Source organism: Gekko japonicus, unplaced genomic scaffold (genome assembly GCF_001447785.1).
Source record: "Gekko japonicus isolate JY-2015 unplaced genomic scaffold, Gekko_japonicus_V1.1 scaffold318, whole genome shotgun sequence".
Classification (NCBI taxonomy): domain Eukaryota; kingdom Metazoa; phylum Chordata; class Lepidosauria; order Squamata; family Gekkonidae; genus Gekko; species Gekko japonicus.
In genome coordinates this window covers 729,732-748,827 of record NW_015167541.1, presented here as the reverse complement: position 1 = coordinate 748,827, position 19,096 = coordinate 729,732, and the positions used below count along the sequence as shown (strand labels likewise).

General features: G+C 41.0%; 1 protein-coding gene across 1 annotated transcript in view; it reads left to right on the top strand.

Annotated features, from left to right (window-relative positions):
* Positions 1-19,096, top strand: part of FCHO2 (FCH domain only 2) — a 106,353-nt gene that overhangs the window by 6,865 nt on the left and 80,392 nt on the right. Inside the window, exon 2 of the mRNA XM_015413588.1 lies at positions 12,429-12,520. Coding sequence (XP_015269074.1) covers positions 12,429-12,520 — 92 coding nt within the window. The remainder of the gene's footprint in view (positions 1-12,428; positions 12,521-19,096) is intronic.

The window sequence follows — 19,096 nt, the reverse complement described above, 5'->3', positions numbered from 1 at the left end:
ATATCCATAGTTGCATCGATGATAGCTGCAGTACTGCTGTCAAGGTGTTTGTACAAGTCATACAAAACCTCTTTCAATTTCTTCATCATTTCCTTGTTTGGTTGGAACAGCATTGCCTGGAAGTTGACTGACAAACCATATCTGAGAACTGATTCAACAAAGACTCTTAGTGCTTTCACATGAATCCATGCAATTCAGCTTCACTAAAATTCACTTTCAGCCACTGGACAAGAGGTCCAAACTGTTTTTTCTTGTCAGTAGACAGTCTGTCCATCTCTAGTTTGTCTGCCTTCATTTCTTCTTCATTATGTTGAAAGTCACGGATCATAAATTTGTTTTCCCTCGTAGTAGTTTAGTGTTCTCCCTCTGAGGTGGAGGACATCTTGGTGGGTGATTCCCACCATCCACTCAGGGAGGAAGAATCTTTTTCTCCTTCCTGTCTCTGCTCTGGGAGTCACCCATCTCCTCAGTTCTTTTCCTGCCTCACAGGGAGAACAGTCTGTAGGCTGTCCTACTTCCTTCGATCTATTTTTGTCATTCTATTACTTCTTTAACTCTCTAATTTACTATTTTTTCATTTTTAATACATTCTCGTTCTTACTCTACTGACTCCCCTCTCTTCCATCTACCAAATTAGGAAAGGAACAGCACTTCGCGTCAGAGCAGCAGCCATTTTAAGTGGCTAGCTGGCACAGCGTGCCTGTTTGGCCACTCAAGGAGTGGATCAGCAAGAAGATAGCTATGACTTCCTCTCTGACAATGAATTAGAAGCTCCAATGGTGACAGGAGTCAGAGAAAGCTTAGATTGGGCAGGCATGGACTCTGGTCGGGCTGCCTTAGCTGTGATATCTGAGCCGACAGTAAAGGAGCCACAAAGGCATGCAAAAAATGCCACATTCAGAAGACAGCGTAGGAGACTTTAACCTGTTGATTATGAGCAACAACCATTTTGGCAGCTCAGCAGAAGGCTGTGAACAGGAGCCCTCCACAAGCCAGATGGGCAATGAAGCCAGTGAGAATGAGCAGCAATACCCATTCCAAATCTCAATTCAACTGGCTGATGAAGTAGAAGGTTGACGAATGGGTAACATAAATGCCTCCAGGCCATTTACTTTTCCTCCAGAGTTCTTCTCCTTAATAAGGCAAACAATGAGGGAAGAAATTGAGAGCTTCTATCGTGAGGATGGTATTAGATTTGACAGAACCCTATCCAGCTGCCCTTCTCCTTCCCTGCCAACACATGAAAGCAGTGTAAGATAAACTTCGACAATTCAGCTGACGCTGCCTTCAGCAGAAGAGTCCTACAACACATAATAGACACAGAAAATGATGACCCACCCAGAACATGAGGACACTGCTACAGAAGGTCCCACCAAGATGTCCCCTGCCTCAGAGGGAGAACGGACTATTGGATACTTATCATGAAGGGTCCTTCTCCTCTGAGGAAAGGAGGACATCTTGTCTTCCTGAAGTCATTGTTAACAAGTCATTCAGTCAAGCAACTAGTTTTATACATGACTCCTTCCTGTCTTATCTGATCTACATTTATTTATTTATTTATTATTAAATTTATACCCTGCCCTTCCCCATGGGGCTCAAGGCGGCTTACAAGGCAGGGAAAAAAAACTTGCCAATAAAACATCAATACCATAGTACAATTAAAACATCATGTACAATTTAAAACCCATTTAAAACATTAAAGTGCTCAAAAACTTAACCACATTTAACCACTTCTTACTTGTGTTGCATTGTTGTTACACATTACCTGTTCTGTCTAGTTGCAGATTGTAGAATAGTTTACCTGCTTTTGGAGTTGCCAGAAGTGAGGAGATGGGTGACTCTCACAGCAGAGATAGGAAGGAGAAAAAGATTCTTCCTGCCTCCCTGAGTGGATGGTGGGAATCACCCACCAAGATGTCCTCCTTTCTTCAGAGGAGAAGGACCCTTCATGGTAAGTATCCAATGGTCTGTTTCCAAGACTAATCTTCATAAAATGCCAAAGGAGAAGATGAACCTACTTCCCCCTAGCATTAACATTCACTTCCTTTTTCTAACAGTGAGAGTTTTATATTTGTATGTTCTTCTGTGTCCAGATTTGTAACAACTAATGCATGTTTATATAGAAGACTTACAACGTGGCAGATGAATTTACTGTGGCTGTATATCTGCAAGATTCATAATACGAAAAAGTTTCAAAGTACTATACTTAAAGTTGTACAGCATCAGGTTTGAAGTTTCCTGTACAATTCAAGTTCATTTATTCTGGTTAATAAAATTGTGTAACTTTGGTTCAGGGTTTCCTTCCTCTTTGAGGAAGAAGTCTTATCTGAAGCAGTGGATTTAAATAATACAAATAAAACTGTTGGAACCATCATGGTATAAGCTGCTTTAAGATAGATTATATCTGTTTAAAGAGAAATGAAGTGGCATAGGCAGAATAACCTGGTATCCCATCCAAACAGTATTGTTGAGGGTTGCAGCAAACTGGTAATGGGTCATACAGGTCTGTTGCCCATTTGACAAACACTCACCTCTAATGCATGCAGCTCAATTGATTTGGCTATATTGATTGTTTCTATTGTGCAGCTGATGTGTATATGAGCCAAGGTAGGGAAAATCAAGGCAACATATTCAGTAAATGGAACTAATTGAATATGGCTGAATTGCTATTCTGGAGACTTTAAGAGACAAGAGGTAGCCGGGGTGTAAGGTATCCTAACTTAAAGCAGTGACCTGAAAAGCATTACTCCCATAGTTTTCTTACCTTAGTTTTCATTATACTTTAACTGCTTTAGGGTGACTTTAGCTATCCAGTTTGTGTTTGCCTGCCACCAATGACATCTTTCCCACTCTACTATGGTTAGGATACATAGGTGGGTGTGAATCAGGTATAAAGTCCTCTTAATGCTCATGGAAGTATTTTTGAGGTGGTATGAATCTTACTCTATCCTTTTTAGTAAGGAAGAAGTGCTTCTAGCTTCCTTTAGCTGGCATGACAAGATGCTAAAGGCCATAGAACATAGGGCATCAGTTTTTTTAAAAAAATTATTGTTATAAAGATTAAATTAGTATGGTTCTCATTTTATTTGTTTTTTTAAAAGCTGCTCTATGCTGTCTTTCCACCTAAATAGGACCCCTAAGCTGGCAAACATGAAAATGTTTAAGACATTAAAACAGCCTTTAGAATAGAATATATGTAAAATACTTATTTAAATAAAATATATATAAACACACATAACACCACAACCAGGGAGGAGGGCCGTTAACAGTTATTGGGGGTACACAAAAAAAAATCAAAAAAGTTTTCAGATGGTGGCAAAAGAGAACGATCGCCCTGGAAAGGGAAAGTTTTTGCACAACAGTCAAGAAGGCCCTTTTTCAAGTTCCAGTCGTTTACCCTTAAGGTGGTGGAGGCACCCAAAGCAGGGCCTCCAAAGATGACCTGAGTGAATGAGTAGTTTCATGTGGGAGAAGGCAGTCCATCTGTTATGCTAGTACCAAGTTATATAAGGCTTTAATGGTCAATATCAGCACCTTGAGTTGCACCAAAAGCAAATTGGGAGCAAGTGTAGATGAAACAAGACTGGAGTGAAATGGTCCTTATGACCCACTTCAGTCAATTCATCTGAATTTGACAAGTTCTGCAATAACCATTTGCTAAATGAAATGGCATCATATATAGTACAGTTTACCTTATACATGTATATTATCCACATGTTTATACACATTGCTTTCAAATTGGCATTTGGTTACATACTTTCTCCTTAGAGAAGCAACTGTGCACTGTTTACTCTCTTTTACTTTAAAGAACTGTTGTTGCTTTGAATTGGGAACTACATACTAGTATCCAGAATATTTATAAAGGATTCAGGGCCCCCTCATTGGTTTTTCTGTGAAGTTTGATGTGAATATTTTGGAACATGAAGCTTAGTGTGACTAGCTTGTTGTTTTATGTAGTGTTAGCCTGTAATTTTTGTAGTAGCTTAAGGTATAGTGGGTAATTTCAAATTCTGAACATGACTTGCCTAGTAATTTATATTTATTTGTTTATGTAATTTTATTTCAAAAAGAAAAATTTACAATACAGTCCAGGGTTAAATCACATTTTTAATTTTGAAACAACTCATCCTCAACAACAACAAAAATTACAATCATTACAGTGTTATAAAACAATATTTAAAGCTTGCTGATATAACTGTTGCTTTATTAATGCTCAGTCTTGACTATTTACTCATTTCCATTGTCCTATTTAATGTAAAAGTGAGGCACAGTTGTATGAATGTAAACTCCTGCTTCCAAAATTCAAAAAAAGTTTTCCAGTAATCAGAAAAGTATACTTTTTCAATACTACAGTCTCTCAGTTGAACAAGTTCTGACAATTTTGGTAGTTTCACAATGCCCCATACTTTTAAAATCCAATATTTAATTGTGAGACGTTTACTAGTTTTCCAGGTTTTTTGCTAATAGCAATTTTACAGCAGTAATCATGTCAAGAATCATCCTTATACTGACGTTTGTACAATATGCATTAACTTGTCCTAGTAATACCACCTTGGGATCTAAAGGGATGATAATCCCTTTAATACGATACATTTCTGTAAGACTCTTTGACCAGAATGTTTTCACCACTGGACACTGCCAAAACATATGTATAAGATCAGCCTTCTTTTCTCCACATTTCTAACATGCATGTTGAGTTGTATGAGACATTTTATTTAATTTATGTGGCGTTAAATACCAGTTATGGATGACCTTATAAAAGTTTTCTAATACATATCGCTGTAGCAGCAGAAGAGGAGAAAATAGTTTGTCATTCTTTTTCGGTAATGACTTTACTAATCATCTGTTGCCCTTTGTTTTCCTAGTTAGGGGTGGCCAAACTTGCTTAATGTAACAGCCCTACATTGAAGGTTGAGGATGTTTGAGAGCCGCAAGACATGAACAAAACTTACAGACATGTTTTTACTGAAAATATGCAAATTTGCTTTTTATTAGCATTAAATTAAACTGTGTGAAAGAGCCGCAGTTTGGCCACCCCTGGGGAGGGTGGGGTATAAATTGAACAAATAAATAAATAAAATACTTGTCGAATTTAAATAGATATATGAACATAACTATCACCATTCACATTAAAATGGTACTTAAACATATTATGAAAAAGTACTTTAGGGTCCAGATATCTTTATACTACCAGTTAGGAGAATGAAACCAGAACTTGTTCTAATATGAAGCTCGATTCTTTTATCCTTAACCCTTTCAGATATCAGTCTTTGGAACAGTTTTATTGTACAGCTTCTACAAAATGACTTGGGAGTTTAGACTGTGATGGACAACACTTTTTAAGAGGCGTAGAAGTGCTGTACCAACAACTAAAGGACTGTGACTAGTTAATTCTTCAGAGAGCCTTGAGTGGCAGGCTACTCTAAGCAATCGGATTGGTTTGGCATAAGGTGAGCAAAAAAAAAAGGCTTGAGAGAGCTGGATGCTGAGGGAAAGTGAGTCAAATTCCTGCTTTTACTGTGAAGAGATGTGTACTGAAACTGTCTACGAATAGCCCTGTTGAAGGGTTTAGTGCTGAAAGAGTCAGATTTCTACCTTGACCGAACGCAGTCTGAATTGATCATTAACTGAGAGCAGTTTGAACACAGATAGGAGTAATGCACATGTCTGGTTCAAAAAACTGGTAACAGAGGATCTTTCTGGAACCAGCTTCTTTCTAAACCTATCCCATGTACTAGAGGTTGCCCATAAAAGGGGATGGTCAACAGCTTTATCTGACCGTGTTCTGGAGTGTTGCCATAAAGCATCCCTAAAGGACCTCGACCTAAAAGAAGTGTCCTCAATCCATTTCCAATCAGCCTCATATGATGAATGCTATCGTCTTACAAGATTTGCCAGTATAGTTGCCGAGTAGTATAGATATAGCTCTGGAACTGCCAGCCCCCCCTGAAGTTTAGGTTTCCGAAGTACTTCCATTCCCAAAACACAGCTGCTACTCCCAGAGACCATCATTCCACTCTGGTGGCTGTCATTCCAGTCCCAGAGTAGTCTCTCTGGGCCCAGAGACTTTAAAGGAAAATCCATTCCGCAATTTCTTTGCAACTTTTTTGAGCTGCAATGTATTTCAATGGAGTGGAGCTTGAGTAGTTTCAGTTTCCAGTGTTTGTATGCCCCTGAAGTTGTCTCCTTGCAAATAAAGTGTTTGAGCCAGCTTGTCTCTGCTGAACGGAGCTGAGAACAGGTGACTGGATGAGGTTGATAGGATCCTGGCTGCTGTGAAGCCCACCACTTGCTTCTTGGACCCGTATCCCTCATGGCTGGTTAAGGCCAGCGGTAATGGCGTACGGGTCCTCTGAAATTTATTATCAACTTATCCCTGAGTTCAGGGACTTTCCCAGGATCTTCAAAAGAGGCAGTGGTGAGACCGCTCTTGAAGAAACCAACTTTGGATCCTGTTAATCCAGCCAACTACCGCTCAGGGTTGAACCTCCCATTCCTGGGTTAAGGTAAGAGAGCAGTTATGGAATAGCTCCAAGCTTTCTATGGGACGGAGACAGCTCTGGTTGCCCTTACGGATGATCTCCGGAGACACCTGGATCGAGGTGGGTCAGCGCTGCCATTGTTACTTGACTCAACAGCAGTGTTTGACACGGACAATTACAGTCTTTTGATCCACTGCCTTATCAACGTGGGGATATGAGGGACTTTCTTGCAATGGCTTATCTCTTTTCTCCAAGGCCGTGGACAGAGAGTGGAGCTTGGGGAGAGGGTTTCTCCACATTATCCACTAGTATGCACTGTCCCCTGGGGCGATCCTCTCTCCTATGTTATTTAACATCTACATGCTCCCTCTCACCCAACTGGTCCAGAGGTTTGGGCTGGGTTGTCATCAGTGTACCCAGTTATATCTTTTGATGGATGGACACCCAGATACCACCCCAGAGGTTCTAGCTAGGGCACTGGAGGCCATGGCTGATTGGCTGAAGCAGAGCTGACTGAGATTAAATCCATCTAAGACAGCAGTCCTGTGCCTGAGTGATGGGGGGATGGAACTGGGGATCCGGCTCCCCACCCTTGATGGCGCTGTTACTGCCAGTGTTGATGGTGAGGAGTCTGGGTGTCACCATGGATGCCTCACTTTCAGTGGAGGTCCAGGTCACGACCGTTGCCAGATCGACATTTTACCATCTTCAGCAGGTCAGGCAATTGGCCCCCTATCTCTCCCCTCGTGACTTATCCACAGTGATCCATGCATTGGTCACCTCCAGGCTGGACTACTGTAACTCGCTGTATGCAGGGCAACCCTTGATACTGATCTGGAAACTCCAGCTGGTTCAAAATGCAGCTGTGTGTGTTGCTGGGACCTCAGGACGAGCACATATACAGCTTGTGCTCTGCCAGCTGCATTGGCTTCCAGTTGAGTACCAGATCAACTTCATGGTTCTGGTATTAACCTTTAAAGCCCTGTGTGGTCTGGAACCATCATATCTGCAGGACCGTCTCTCCTGCTGTGTTCCCCGAAGAGCTCTGTGTTCTTCAGATCAACATCTACTGGTGATCCCTGGCACAAGAGATGTCTGCTAAGCCTCGACCAGAGCTGGAGCCTTTTCAGCTCTGGTTCTGGCCTCGTGGAACAGTCTCCCAATTGAGGTCAGGGCCCTGTGGGTAAAACAGAGCTGTTCTGCCAGGCCTTTGGTTGAGGCATTGGACACCATATTAGATCCTCCCCCCCGTCCCACACACTTAGTCTATTCACCTATGCCACTCACAGGTACTTTTTATGTATTGAGCAGTCGGAATTTTTGCCACTTGCTAAAAATCAGGATATATGAGCACACATACAAGGGTCAAAACTTCCTGAGAGCACTTTACCTGTATTAACTCCATCTTGTGATTTATGTATGGATTTGAATTTTAATCTATTATATTATGTTTTAATCTTTTAAACTCTTATATTTATGTGTTGTGAGCCACCCAGAGCCTTTGCAGGGTAGGATGGGATACAAATCAAAATAAATAAAAATAAATACTGTGCCTAATGGATAAGTTGGCCCTGTCCAGCTGGTTAAATGCTCTCTTCCTGAAGATTTTTAAAGGAACCATAATTTTTCTTGAAGGAACCATGGCTGTTCAGTAGCTGCATCACATTGGACCAGAAGCACTATATAATCCAGTCTGATCTATCTTGGATAATCCGTGGTAGGGTTCCACAAAGGGTTTTCCATCTAGAAATAGTGTATTCAGAAATACTGCTTCCATTTCTGTTCTCCATTTTTGGGTTTCTGGAGCTTTTGTTGTCTTCTTACATTGATTTAATTCCTACTTCATGCCAAATTGTGGCTTGTGCTTCATACTTAGCACTTTTCTGGTTATTGTGACCTCTGAAAGTAGAGGAGGGGCCTTGGCTCAGTGATAGAGCATCTGCTTGGCATGCAGAAGGTCCCAGGTTTTATCCCTGGCAACTCCAGTTAAAGTATCAGGCAGTAGGTGATGTGAAAGACCTCTCTCTAAGACCCTGGAGAGCTCCTGCCAGTCTGAGAAAACAGTACTGAATATGATGGACCAAGGGTCTGATTCAGTATAAGGCAGCTTCATGTGTCCATGTGTAGAGCAGCAGCTGTTTAATTTGTCATTAAGACATCATGTCAAACTATAGCTTGCAAGCCCACTTCACAGATGCACAGTTCCTTTGCGGTATAGCAGTCTGAAGGGACATGCAGCCAAGTACTCTGACCTACTGGGTGTCCAGACATGCATATGTGTTGTGACTGAGTTTGCAGTCTGTCAAATTTAGTTGGTCCATACTTGAACCACTGTCTATCATTTTTTCATTCCAATGTTTATGTTGTAGCGTATGCTTGCAGTATAAATGTCGTAAAGTATTTAACATTTAAATTCTGTTCTACTTACTATGTCTTTTTCTGTAATCCTGAACAAATGTAGCAAAGTGGCTAATATTGCTGTAGAAACGGCTTGGTCTTATCTGGTGTGTTTACCAGTTGAAGAGTGCTACTTTTGGCATGTTTCTTGTTTCTTACATATCTAATGTTATTGTACTACTAAACAAGTTTCAAAATTCAGATTTTCTGGCTAAGAAAACCAAGTGATCTCTGCTATCTTTTCTATAGACATTAAACATGTGTTAGGGTAGTTTGCAAAACAAGGAATTCCTGTAATATGTTTCCTGTTATGTACTGATTATGGAATACTCTAGTCTTGCACTGCTTTCACTGCTGCTTTCATTTCCATGTTAGTGTTTGATTTTTGTTTGCTTTTGACTTGTCTTAATAAACTTAAACAAACATTTTACTTTTTAAAACTTGTTAACATACCCTGTTCCGAAGGCTCTGGGTGGTAATGTTGCCAGGGATTGAAGAATTGCCAGTGGATTCCAGTTCCATTTAGCACTTACAGTCTAAAAAAGCCTTAGGTATGCTTCCACAGTGCATGTAATGTTCACAAACTACATGATACCAGCATCACAATTTGTTTGCACAACAGATGTGGGGGTAGTGAGCTCCCATAACATAAAGAACCCCTTCCTGGCAAAGTCTTGTGCTGCACTGTATTTTTCTCTCTGCATTTCTCGCGTTGTGCTGAAACAGGAATATTTGTGGGAGACCAGCTGTTTGAGTGTCAAGGTAGAAGGCTGGTTAGAATGGACTGAGCAAACAAAACATAGCAGCCTGAACTTTACTCTTAATGCAGGTTGTATAAAAACTGTTTATTGAAGAATGATATATTCATTAAGTATTTTTTTTTTAAAGAAACAACTCTGGCAACCTAAAATGAGCCTTTTAAATCCCGGGGCATTATCAATATTTCCCTAAAATATCTTCACTTAGGTACATGCATATTTTTGAAGTAGTACCTTCCATAGTACTGTCAGAGAGGTTTTTTGCCTTGCTGCAATTTCTATAGGTACTTGGTGGCATCATTGTAGTAGCTGCAGCACTGTGATACAGTGGAGACAGTCTACTTTTGTTGCAATTCACGTAGTTTTCAGGAATGAGTGAGCTAGATATAAATCAAGCCAGACACAAGTGTTTTTGTTTACACACTTTTCCTGGGCCTTGTAAATTAAACACAGACATATCTGTTGTTCTGTATTCTTGGCACTGTATGGGGGTGGTGGTAATGCAGTAGGACAGTCTGCTGCAGAGACATCCATGTAATTGTGAAAACCATTTTCTGATCCCAGGCTCCTCACTGAAAATAATTAGTTTATCTCGCCCCATCACCCACTGCTTCAGTGTCTAAAATGGTTTCATTGAGTCACATAGTGGGATTTGGTACAAATTAGTTAGAATCTTGTAATAGAGACTAGAAGGCTATCCTTACACAGAAACCATCAGTATAGCAAGACCATAACAGAAGTGTACAGTTCTACTGACTGTGGGGCTGAAGCATTTGCTGTTGTTTATACCCCTACTGAACCTGTGCTGAATTGCCCTGCTGAAGGCACATGGTTGCCCAAGTTTTCCTGTTGTTCTGCCGAGGCTTCACTTAAAACACACAAAAACCCCAAACTAATGAAGGCATCACAAACTATGTATACAGTCTCTGCCATCTTGCTGAATGTTGTGATCTCCTGGACAATTAGCTTCATGATCACTTTGTCTGCAGGGGTTGATGTGAAACAATCTCCCAGCTCCTTTTCCTGAGCTCTGACTTCAAGGGCTGATCTTTGTCAATTCTGCTAGGCACTCTTGTTATTTACTACGGTGGTGCCTTCATCTTGTGAGAGTGCCAATATTTTACTGGTTGCAACTTGATCCAACTGTCCCCACTGCATCTAAGCCCTCAAACCTGATGGATAAACTAAGCAAATGGTAGAGACCATAAAATTGTTTGAAGTGGATTATTGTAGTAGAGACCAGTGTGGTTGGTTTGTTCAGTGGGTGGTTCCGTTCCTTATATGTCAGAATCCATGACAGCAGAGCATCGGAAGGGCTATGGTTCTTTCTATACTTACAATAGTTGCAGCAGGATCCATCTTGCATATCATTCAACACTGGATGTATATTCCTCCAGTGAATTCTAGTCTGTTTTTATCAGTTTGCTGTTTTTTTCCAATAGCTGGAGTTCTCAGATCTGAGTGATATGCTGAGTCAAATCCTGTTGAAGACTGCAGCACAAGCAGATACATAGCTAGTTATTTTGTCTAAGGCGGGAGGAGGATGTTATGTATTGCTAAAAATTTCAGTAATTGCTTGGTGCAACTTTGCAGCAATTGCAGCAGTTTGACTTGGCAGAGATAGACTGTTCAGTTTTGCAGTAATTTATCTGAGATACTCAGGAGTAATCTATGCCCAGATCATGCTAGACCTTGATAAGTGTTTTTCTTTAGGCATTCTAAACTGTGTTGATCGTTTAGTTGCATTCTTAGTAAATATTTTGTACTTAAGTACATAAGAGCTTGTTGTGGTAACACCATTTTTGCTTTTTAAAAATAAGTTGAATGGGTGAGTAATAGTGTACCTTAAAACCATTTAAATATGACTGCAAGGAAACAATTCTTCTTTGATAGGGCTAGAACTATTGTGGAAAGAGGTAAGTTTGCAAAATATTAGAACTGAAGCACTTTGCTTGTTCATATTGCATAGGGAAGAGTTCTTCTTTTCTGGAAAGAGGGTTCTAGAAACTGATTGAAGTTAGTGTAATTTAAGTATATGGGGTAAATGGTCCTGTGTCAGATTGTATTATTCTTCTGCCTTTCCAAATTAACTAAGTTTAAGAAATATAGATACAACATTTATTTAGTGAACAGCCATAATTAATTTTTGTAATGCTACTAAATGATAATTCCATCTCTGAACATGGCTTAAAATATACTGCAAAGGTAAATCTTGTCACTTAGGGAAACTGGGGAAGGGAACTTTACAGTGGAGTCCTTGTAGTGGAAAGTGACAGGGCTGAATTGAAAACATAAAGATGTTGACTTGGAAAAACTGACAGCCCTAGCAAATAAGGAAGAAAAGTAGAAGAGGAAAAAGGAATGAAGGTTGACGTTCTGAAAATAACTTGGTATTGTAAATAAGCTTGGATTTTAAGAAATTTGGCTCTTAATCAGTGCATGTATAGGCTACAGTTGGTGTAGTGGTTAAGTGCGCAGACTCTAATCTGAGGGAACCGGGTTTGATTCCCCACTCCTCCACTTGCAGCTGCTGGATGACCTTGGGCAAGCAATTGTTCTGTCAGAGCTGTTCTTGAAAGAGCAGTTCTTGAAAGAGCTCTCTCAGCTCCACCTACCTCACAGGGTGTCTGTTTTTGGGAGGGGAAGGGAAAGGAGATTGTAAGCCACTCTGAGACTCCGAGTGAAGGGCAGGGTATAAATCCAATTTCCTCCTCCTCCTCCTTTTTCCATTGTTCTTTGTATGTCCTAATTTTGTGATTTCTAACTTTGTTGTTTTTGGTTTTATTCTTAGGGGGAGAAGAACAATGGTTTTGATGTCCTTTATCATAATATGAAACATGGCCATGTGTCTACAAAAGAACTATCAGATTTTATAAGAGAAAGGTGAGCATTCTCATTAGTTCATTATTGTGGCATACCTATTTAAACTTCTGAGGATTTAAGGTTTGCTGATTATTTCCCAAAACATTTTTACTCTACTGTAAACTTTATGAGGGGTGTGGTGGCTTAGAGGTTAAGATGCTGAGCTGCAGACCAGAAGGTCTGCAGTTCAGCAGTCTGAGACCCTAGTGCCACGTGACGGAGTGAGCTCCCATCTCTGGCCCCAGCTCTTGCCAACCTAGCAGTTCAAAAGCAAGAAATTGCAAGTAGATAAATAGGTACCGCTTCGGTGGGAAGGTAACAGCGTTCTGTGCCCCTTGGCGTTTAGTCATGCCAGCCACATGACCACGGAAACATCTTTGGACAGTGCTGGCACTTTGTCTTGGAAATAGAGATGAGCACCGCCCCCTAGAGTTGGATTTGACTAGCTTTCGAGCAAGGAAAACCTTTACCTTTACACTTGCTGCTCCATTGATATTACCCTATTATTACATTATAGTTTAACTGTCTTTGTGAACTATGGTGGCTTTAGTTTAAAAGATATGTTACAAATGAAGTATCCTTTGAAGTGTTTCTTTTTTCATTGTTTGTATAACATTTTATTTTTACCAATATAAACTTTGTTTTAGAAAGATTATCATGACTGTTAGATATACCAGGTCAAAGTCTTTGTATTCCACTTGCTCTTTTTTGCTATGTAAGTATAGTGTTGACCATCACTCTAGCACTGACTTGCATTGCAAACCCTGGTTCTATGTAACATGTTTTTGTTAACATAAAAAGCATACAAAAGTAAGGTGGTAAAAGTCAATGATTGGAAAAAATGGATTTTAAAACCTTATTTTTTATAGGAAGTTTTTCTTTAAAAATACTGACTTGAGTGTAGAGAACCTTCAATACATTTATCCTTAAATTTTCAAAACTCCATGAAATCCCCAGGTCTAGGATAACTGTTTTAAGAACAAAAATTACCAACACTTGCTAGTTTCTCAGAGACTAATTTTAAATTGGGTGTATCAGTTCAAAAGGCGATCATATTCTTTGACATAGCTCACAGAATTGTAGTTTGTTTAGTGTGGAATGCAGCAACATAAAGAGTTGGGTGCTTAGGCAAGACAGCCTCTATAATTGGAAATCTTGATTCTCAGTCTGTCAACCCTGTTTTCATAATATGAGCAGCCATATTGCATTCCATTGTTTGTCAGTTTTATTAATATGCTTGTCGCATCCTTTTGATTTATTGACACATACTGGCCAGCTTTTGCTACTACTCTGTTTCTAATGTGATGATTAAGATTCTCTGTTGTCGGTTATCTCCTTTTCTAAATAAATGAAACTGGTGATCATTCTAAATACCAGGCAGGTTCCAAAAGGATATGATGATGATTCTTCCCCCTTTCTCACTTGTGATACCTTATTATCTTTCCAGTGGTGAATCCTTGTTCTCCTTGATTTTAGTTCCTGAAGTATTTATATTTTACTGGACGATATATGCAGCCACAGAGCTTGTTGACTCTCCCTATATTGTTGTAACTAGTATATGTGATGCAAAACTAGGAATCTTACTTGTGACATCTCTGCAGGACAGCAACTGTGCTAAAGCAGCACTTTCAACTTTTACAGCATTTGTAGACATATACAAATGTTTGTTTTAGCTTACTGTTTGTACTTAAATATATCATGAAAATACATTTAACTACTTAGGAAATTTTAGATACATGTGTACTTATCCAGGCCAAGTGATTTGCTTCCATAGTTACAAAGAGGAATTTGAAGGAGGTCAAAATCTTATAAAGGATTTTGTAGACAAGTCTAGACTAGTAATGATTAATAAAATACCAGAAGTGTTAGGAACTTTTTCCATCACAGCATTCTCTCTGGCATTATTTATGAAAGTGTTAGATTTATTGTTGGTCATCAACACTTAGGGGGGAAAGGCAGCACCCAAGTGTATGCCATTTCAACTTTTTATGTATAGCGGTGACAGGTTTATCTTGTTGGCTATGCAGTATCATAACTTTATTCCTATGATGGAAATATGCACCTGTCTTTTGAATCAAGGAGATGCGTAGTCTTCACCAAGAAAATGTGAAGTCTATATTCAAATGCTAGAAGCTGGTATTCATGATTAATTTGAGAGTCTTAATGAAATAATCAGATTAGAATATTTGGAACTGATTAAATTGGTTTTTTTTAAACTAATCATTCCAATTGGTTGTATGCTGCAATAGGATGGGCCAATAGTATTGGTTAGAAAGGAGGAGTAGATTGAGTTTTAACTTTTGGGCTGACAACACAGAGGAAGGGATGCCATGCAAAGGTCAGGGATACTAGTGATGATGGGGCAGGGGAGATATAGTGGTGGGCGTAGGTGCTGCTCCTTTAATTGGAATCGAAGAAGTCAGAGACACGGGAATGCTTGGACTTCTTCCAACCTACGTCCCATCCCGAGAAATGTTGGTTGTGGGGCTAGGAAAAACTACCCATCTCCAACACTGGTGCCATTCATTGCCAGGTCTATTAGTAACAAGATCAGTGTACTCCATGACTATCTCATGAAGTCTCAGGTAGACCTGGCTTGTGTGACTGAGACCTGGGTGAGGGAGGATGAAACTGTCACCCTGGGTTCTCGGGTCTTTCACCAGTCTCCAACGAATGGGCAGGAGGCGTGGCATTGCTTATCCATGGATCTTATTCCTTCAGGTTGCTCCCCGCCCCAACAATCTCTGGCATTGAATATGTTGGCCTAGCGTGCAATGTTGAAGAGAGTTTAGCGAGGTGGCTGGTGTACCGACCGCCTAACGCACTGGCAGATACTCTGTCTGACCTGTTAGATGCAGTGCTGGTTTGGGCACTAGAGCATCCCAGCCTTTTGGTCCCGAGGGATTTCAGTGTTAGACCTGTTAGATGCAGTATCGGTTTGGGCATTGGAGCACCCCATGCTTTTGGTCCTGGGGGATTTCAGTGTCCATGCAGACAATGTAGCATCTTCTCAGGTCAGGGACCTAGTGTCATCCTTGGAGGCACTGGGACTCTCCCAGTTTGTATCAACTCCCATGCACCAAGCAGGCCACACTCTGGATCTGGCTTTTGGGATGAGGATAAATGTGGATCAGATGGCTACAGTTGTAGTCCCATAGTCTGACAACTTCGCCCTGAAGGTCCAGCTGAGTATACCACACCTGCCCTGTTTAGGCAGCGAACGTATTTATGCTCGCCCGCAGAGCCAAATGGACCCTGGTCGGCTTCAGGAAGCTCTGTGGGATCTGATGCCCCCTGGCAGCTCTTTGCATGAGCTGGTGGAGGACTGGGAACACCAGCTCTCTGAAGCCATCAATGAGATTGTACCCCCCGATGCCCTCTACACCCTCATACCAAAGCAGCACCTTGGTATACCTTGGAACTGCAGAGGATGAAGTGGGAGCTAAGATGGCTAGAGGGAAGGTGATGGTGTGCTCAAGATGAAGTGTCACGAACATCCTATAGGACGCTTATGAAAGCCTATAAGATGACGGTGAAGGCCGCAAAAAAAGATTTCTGCACAGCCTCCATTCCGTCTGTGAGCTCACACCCAGCCCAATTATTTAGAATTATTCGGTCTATTACAGCTCTGTTGCAGGGCAGACCAAACAGTTGGGAATTGGTTATTGGCTGTGAGGCATTTGCAAGCTATTTCAAAGACAAAATCATGATGCTCTGCCATGGCCTTCCGACCACACTTGAGACAGTAAGGGAACTGGAAGCCTCATCTCCTAGATCTCATAGCAACAACATATTTACTCACTGTGTATGCATCCCTGCAGTACTGGTTCATCAGCTTGCTTCTCTTCTGCCCAAGCATACACCATCTTATCTCCCTTAATACTTGCTGTGTTGCCTTCAGTGATCAGAGCACCTAGACACTTTGCTCTGTGGTATTTCTTTTGCGCCCTGACCTTGATGGCCCAAGCTAACCCAGTCTTATCAGATCTCAAAAGCTAAGTATGGTCAACCCTGATTTGGAAGGGAGACCACCAAGGGATACCAGGATCATGATGAAGAGGCAGGCAATGGCAACCTCTTGCCTTGAAAACCACACAGGGTCACCATAAGTCAGCTGTGACTTGTCAGCAAAAAGAAAATCCCTTTTGCACTCTTCTTTCTGAATCACTCTTTGGCAGTGGATACTTTCCTATGGAAATGGGAGAATCCTGTATGACCTGTGTCATCACTGTGGCTTGGTCCTAATAGGAGCCCAAAGCCCACATCAGTGCCTTCAAATTCTGTCTAGTCCATAAAGTGCTACACAGTATTCTGCTTTTGGAGGATAAGATAGTCCTGGCAGTCACTGACAGCCTGATTTTGTATAAACAAAGGGGAGCAGTAGGATCCTGAACATGGTAATCCGTGGTTGCTCATTTTTTGGATAGAGTGTATCACACATAGGTCCATCCTGGTTGACACACTAGTACCCAGATACCAGGTCATAATAGTACTCTGGCAGAATTATTGAGCAGTCAAGGTGCAGCTGCTCTTCTCTTTACACTTTGGGGTCATTCTCTTGTAAATGTGTTCGCCGCTGCCCTGTAAATGAAGTCCTATGTCTTACACAGTAGAGTGATCAGGAACTGTGATTCTGGAAACACTTATTATGTTCATCTGGGATGAAGGGATTTGCTGTGTTTTTTTCTAATTCATTTCCCCCTTGAGCCTAAACAAAAATGCTGTGACTACAAACATCACTTTATGGTGGTCCTGCCAACCATGGGTCACCCTGTTTTTTCAGCTAGTGTGAGGCATTTTCCTCCACTGTCATAGAGTGCCAGCTCACCTTTCCCAAGATTGAGATAGATCTATCCTGACGTTTCCAATACCATGCCTACCAGTATGGCTGATCTAGCCTACCAGGGACTCTCAGTGGAACTCAGGTCCTGGTCCATTCTTGCGTATATGACAATCCTTGATCAAATTGTCCACTAGAGCTTCCCGTACCATGAAATAATCCACTTTCTGTAACTTTGTTCTGGTGAAACAGCTTGTACATGACCTATTTTCCCCATTTGGTATATTTGCAGCATCGCCATGGCTGTGATTTGGTTTCCTCCTTTCAAGTTCATGCAGCAGCTATTTCAGCCTTTCACTCACCCATGCATGTGTTACCCCAAAACAGTCCATGACAGATGCCTTGGTTTTCATTTATTTATTTACAAACCATATCCCACCGAAATCAGATTGACTATGTAATTTGCAGTCAAAGATGGAGAAGCTCTATCCAGTCAGTAAAAACAAGACCTGGAGCTGACTGTGGTTCAGATCATGAGCTACTCATTGCAAAATTCAGACTTAAACTGAAGAAAATTGGGAAAACCATGAGGCCATTCAGGTTTGACCTAGATCACATCCCTGATGAATATACAGTAGAGGTGAAGAATAGATTCAAGGGTCTGGATTTGATAGATAGAGTGCCTGAAGAACTATGGACAGAGGTTCGTGACATCGTACAGGAGGCAGCAATCACCACCATACCAAAGAAAAAGAAATGCAAGAAAGCAAAATGGCTTTCTGATGAGGCTTTACAAATAGCAGAGGAAAGAAGGAAAGCGAAAGGCAAAGGCGAAAAGGAAAGATTTACCCAACTGAACGCAGATTTCCAGAGAACAGCAAGGAGAGATAAGGAGGCCTTCCTGAATGAACAGTGCAAAGTAATAGAAGAAAACAATAGAATGGGAAGGACTAGAGATCTCTTCAAGAAAGTTGGAGAAATCAAGGGAGCGTTCCATGCAAAGCTGGCCATGATAAAGGACAAAAACGGTAGGGACCTAACAGAAGCAGAAGAGATTAGGAAAAGATGGCAAGAATACACAGAAGAACTATACAAGAAAGACCTCGATGTCCTTGACAACCACGACGGTATAATCACTGACCTCGAGCCAGACATCCTGGAATGTGAAGTTAAATGGGCCTTAGAAAGCATTGCTAACAACAAAGCTAGTGGAGGTGATGGTATTCCAGCTGAGCTATTCAAAGTCTTAGAAGATGATGCTGTTAAAGTGCTGCACTCCATTTGCCAGCAAATTTGGAAAACGCAACAGTGGCCACAGGATTGGAAAAGATCAGTATACATTCCAATCCCAAAGAAGGGCAACGCCAAGGAATGTTCAAACTATCGCACAATTGCACTCATATCACACGCTAGCAAGGTCATGCTCAAGATCCTACAAGCTAGGCTTCAACAGTACGTGGATAGAGAACTACCAGAAGTACAAGCTGGGTTTCGAAGAGGTAGAGGAACGAGAGATCATATTGCCAACATTCGCTGGATTATGGAGAAAGCAAGAGAGTACCAGAAAAATATCTACTTCTGCTTCATTGACTATGCTAAAGCCTTTGACTGTGTGGATCACAACAAACTATGGCAGGTCCTTAAAGAGATGGGAGTACCAGACCACCTCACATGTCTCTTGAGAAACCTGTATAAGGGCCAAGAAGCGACAGTTAGAACCGGATACGGAACAACTGATTGGTTCAGCATAGGAAAAGGAGTACGACAAGGATGTATACTGTCACCTTGCTTATTTAATATATATGCAGAGTACATCA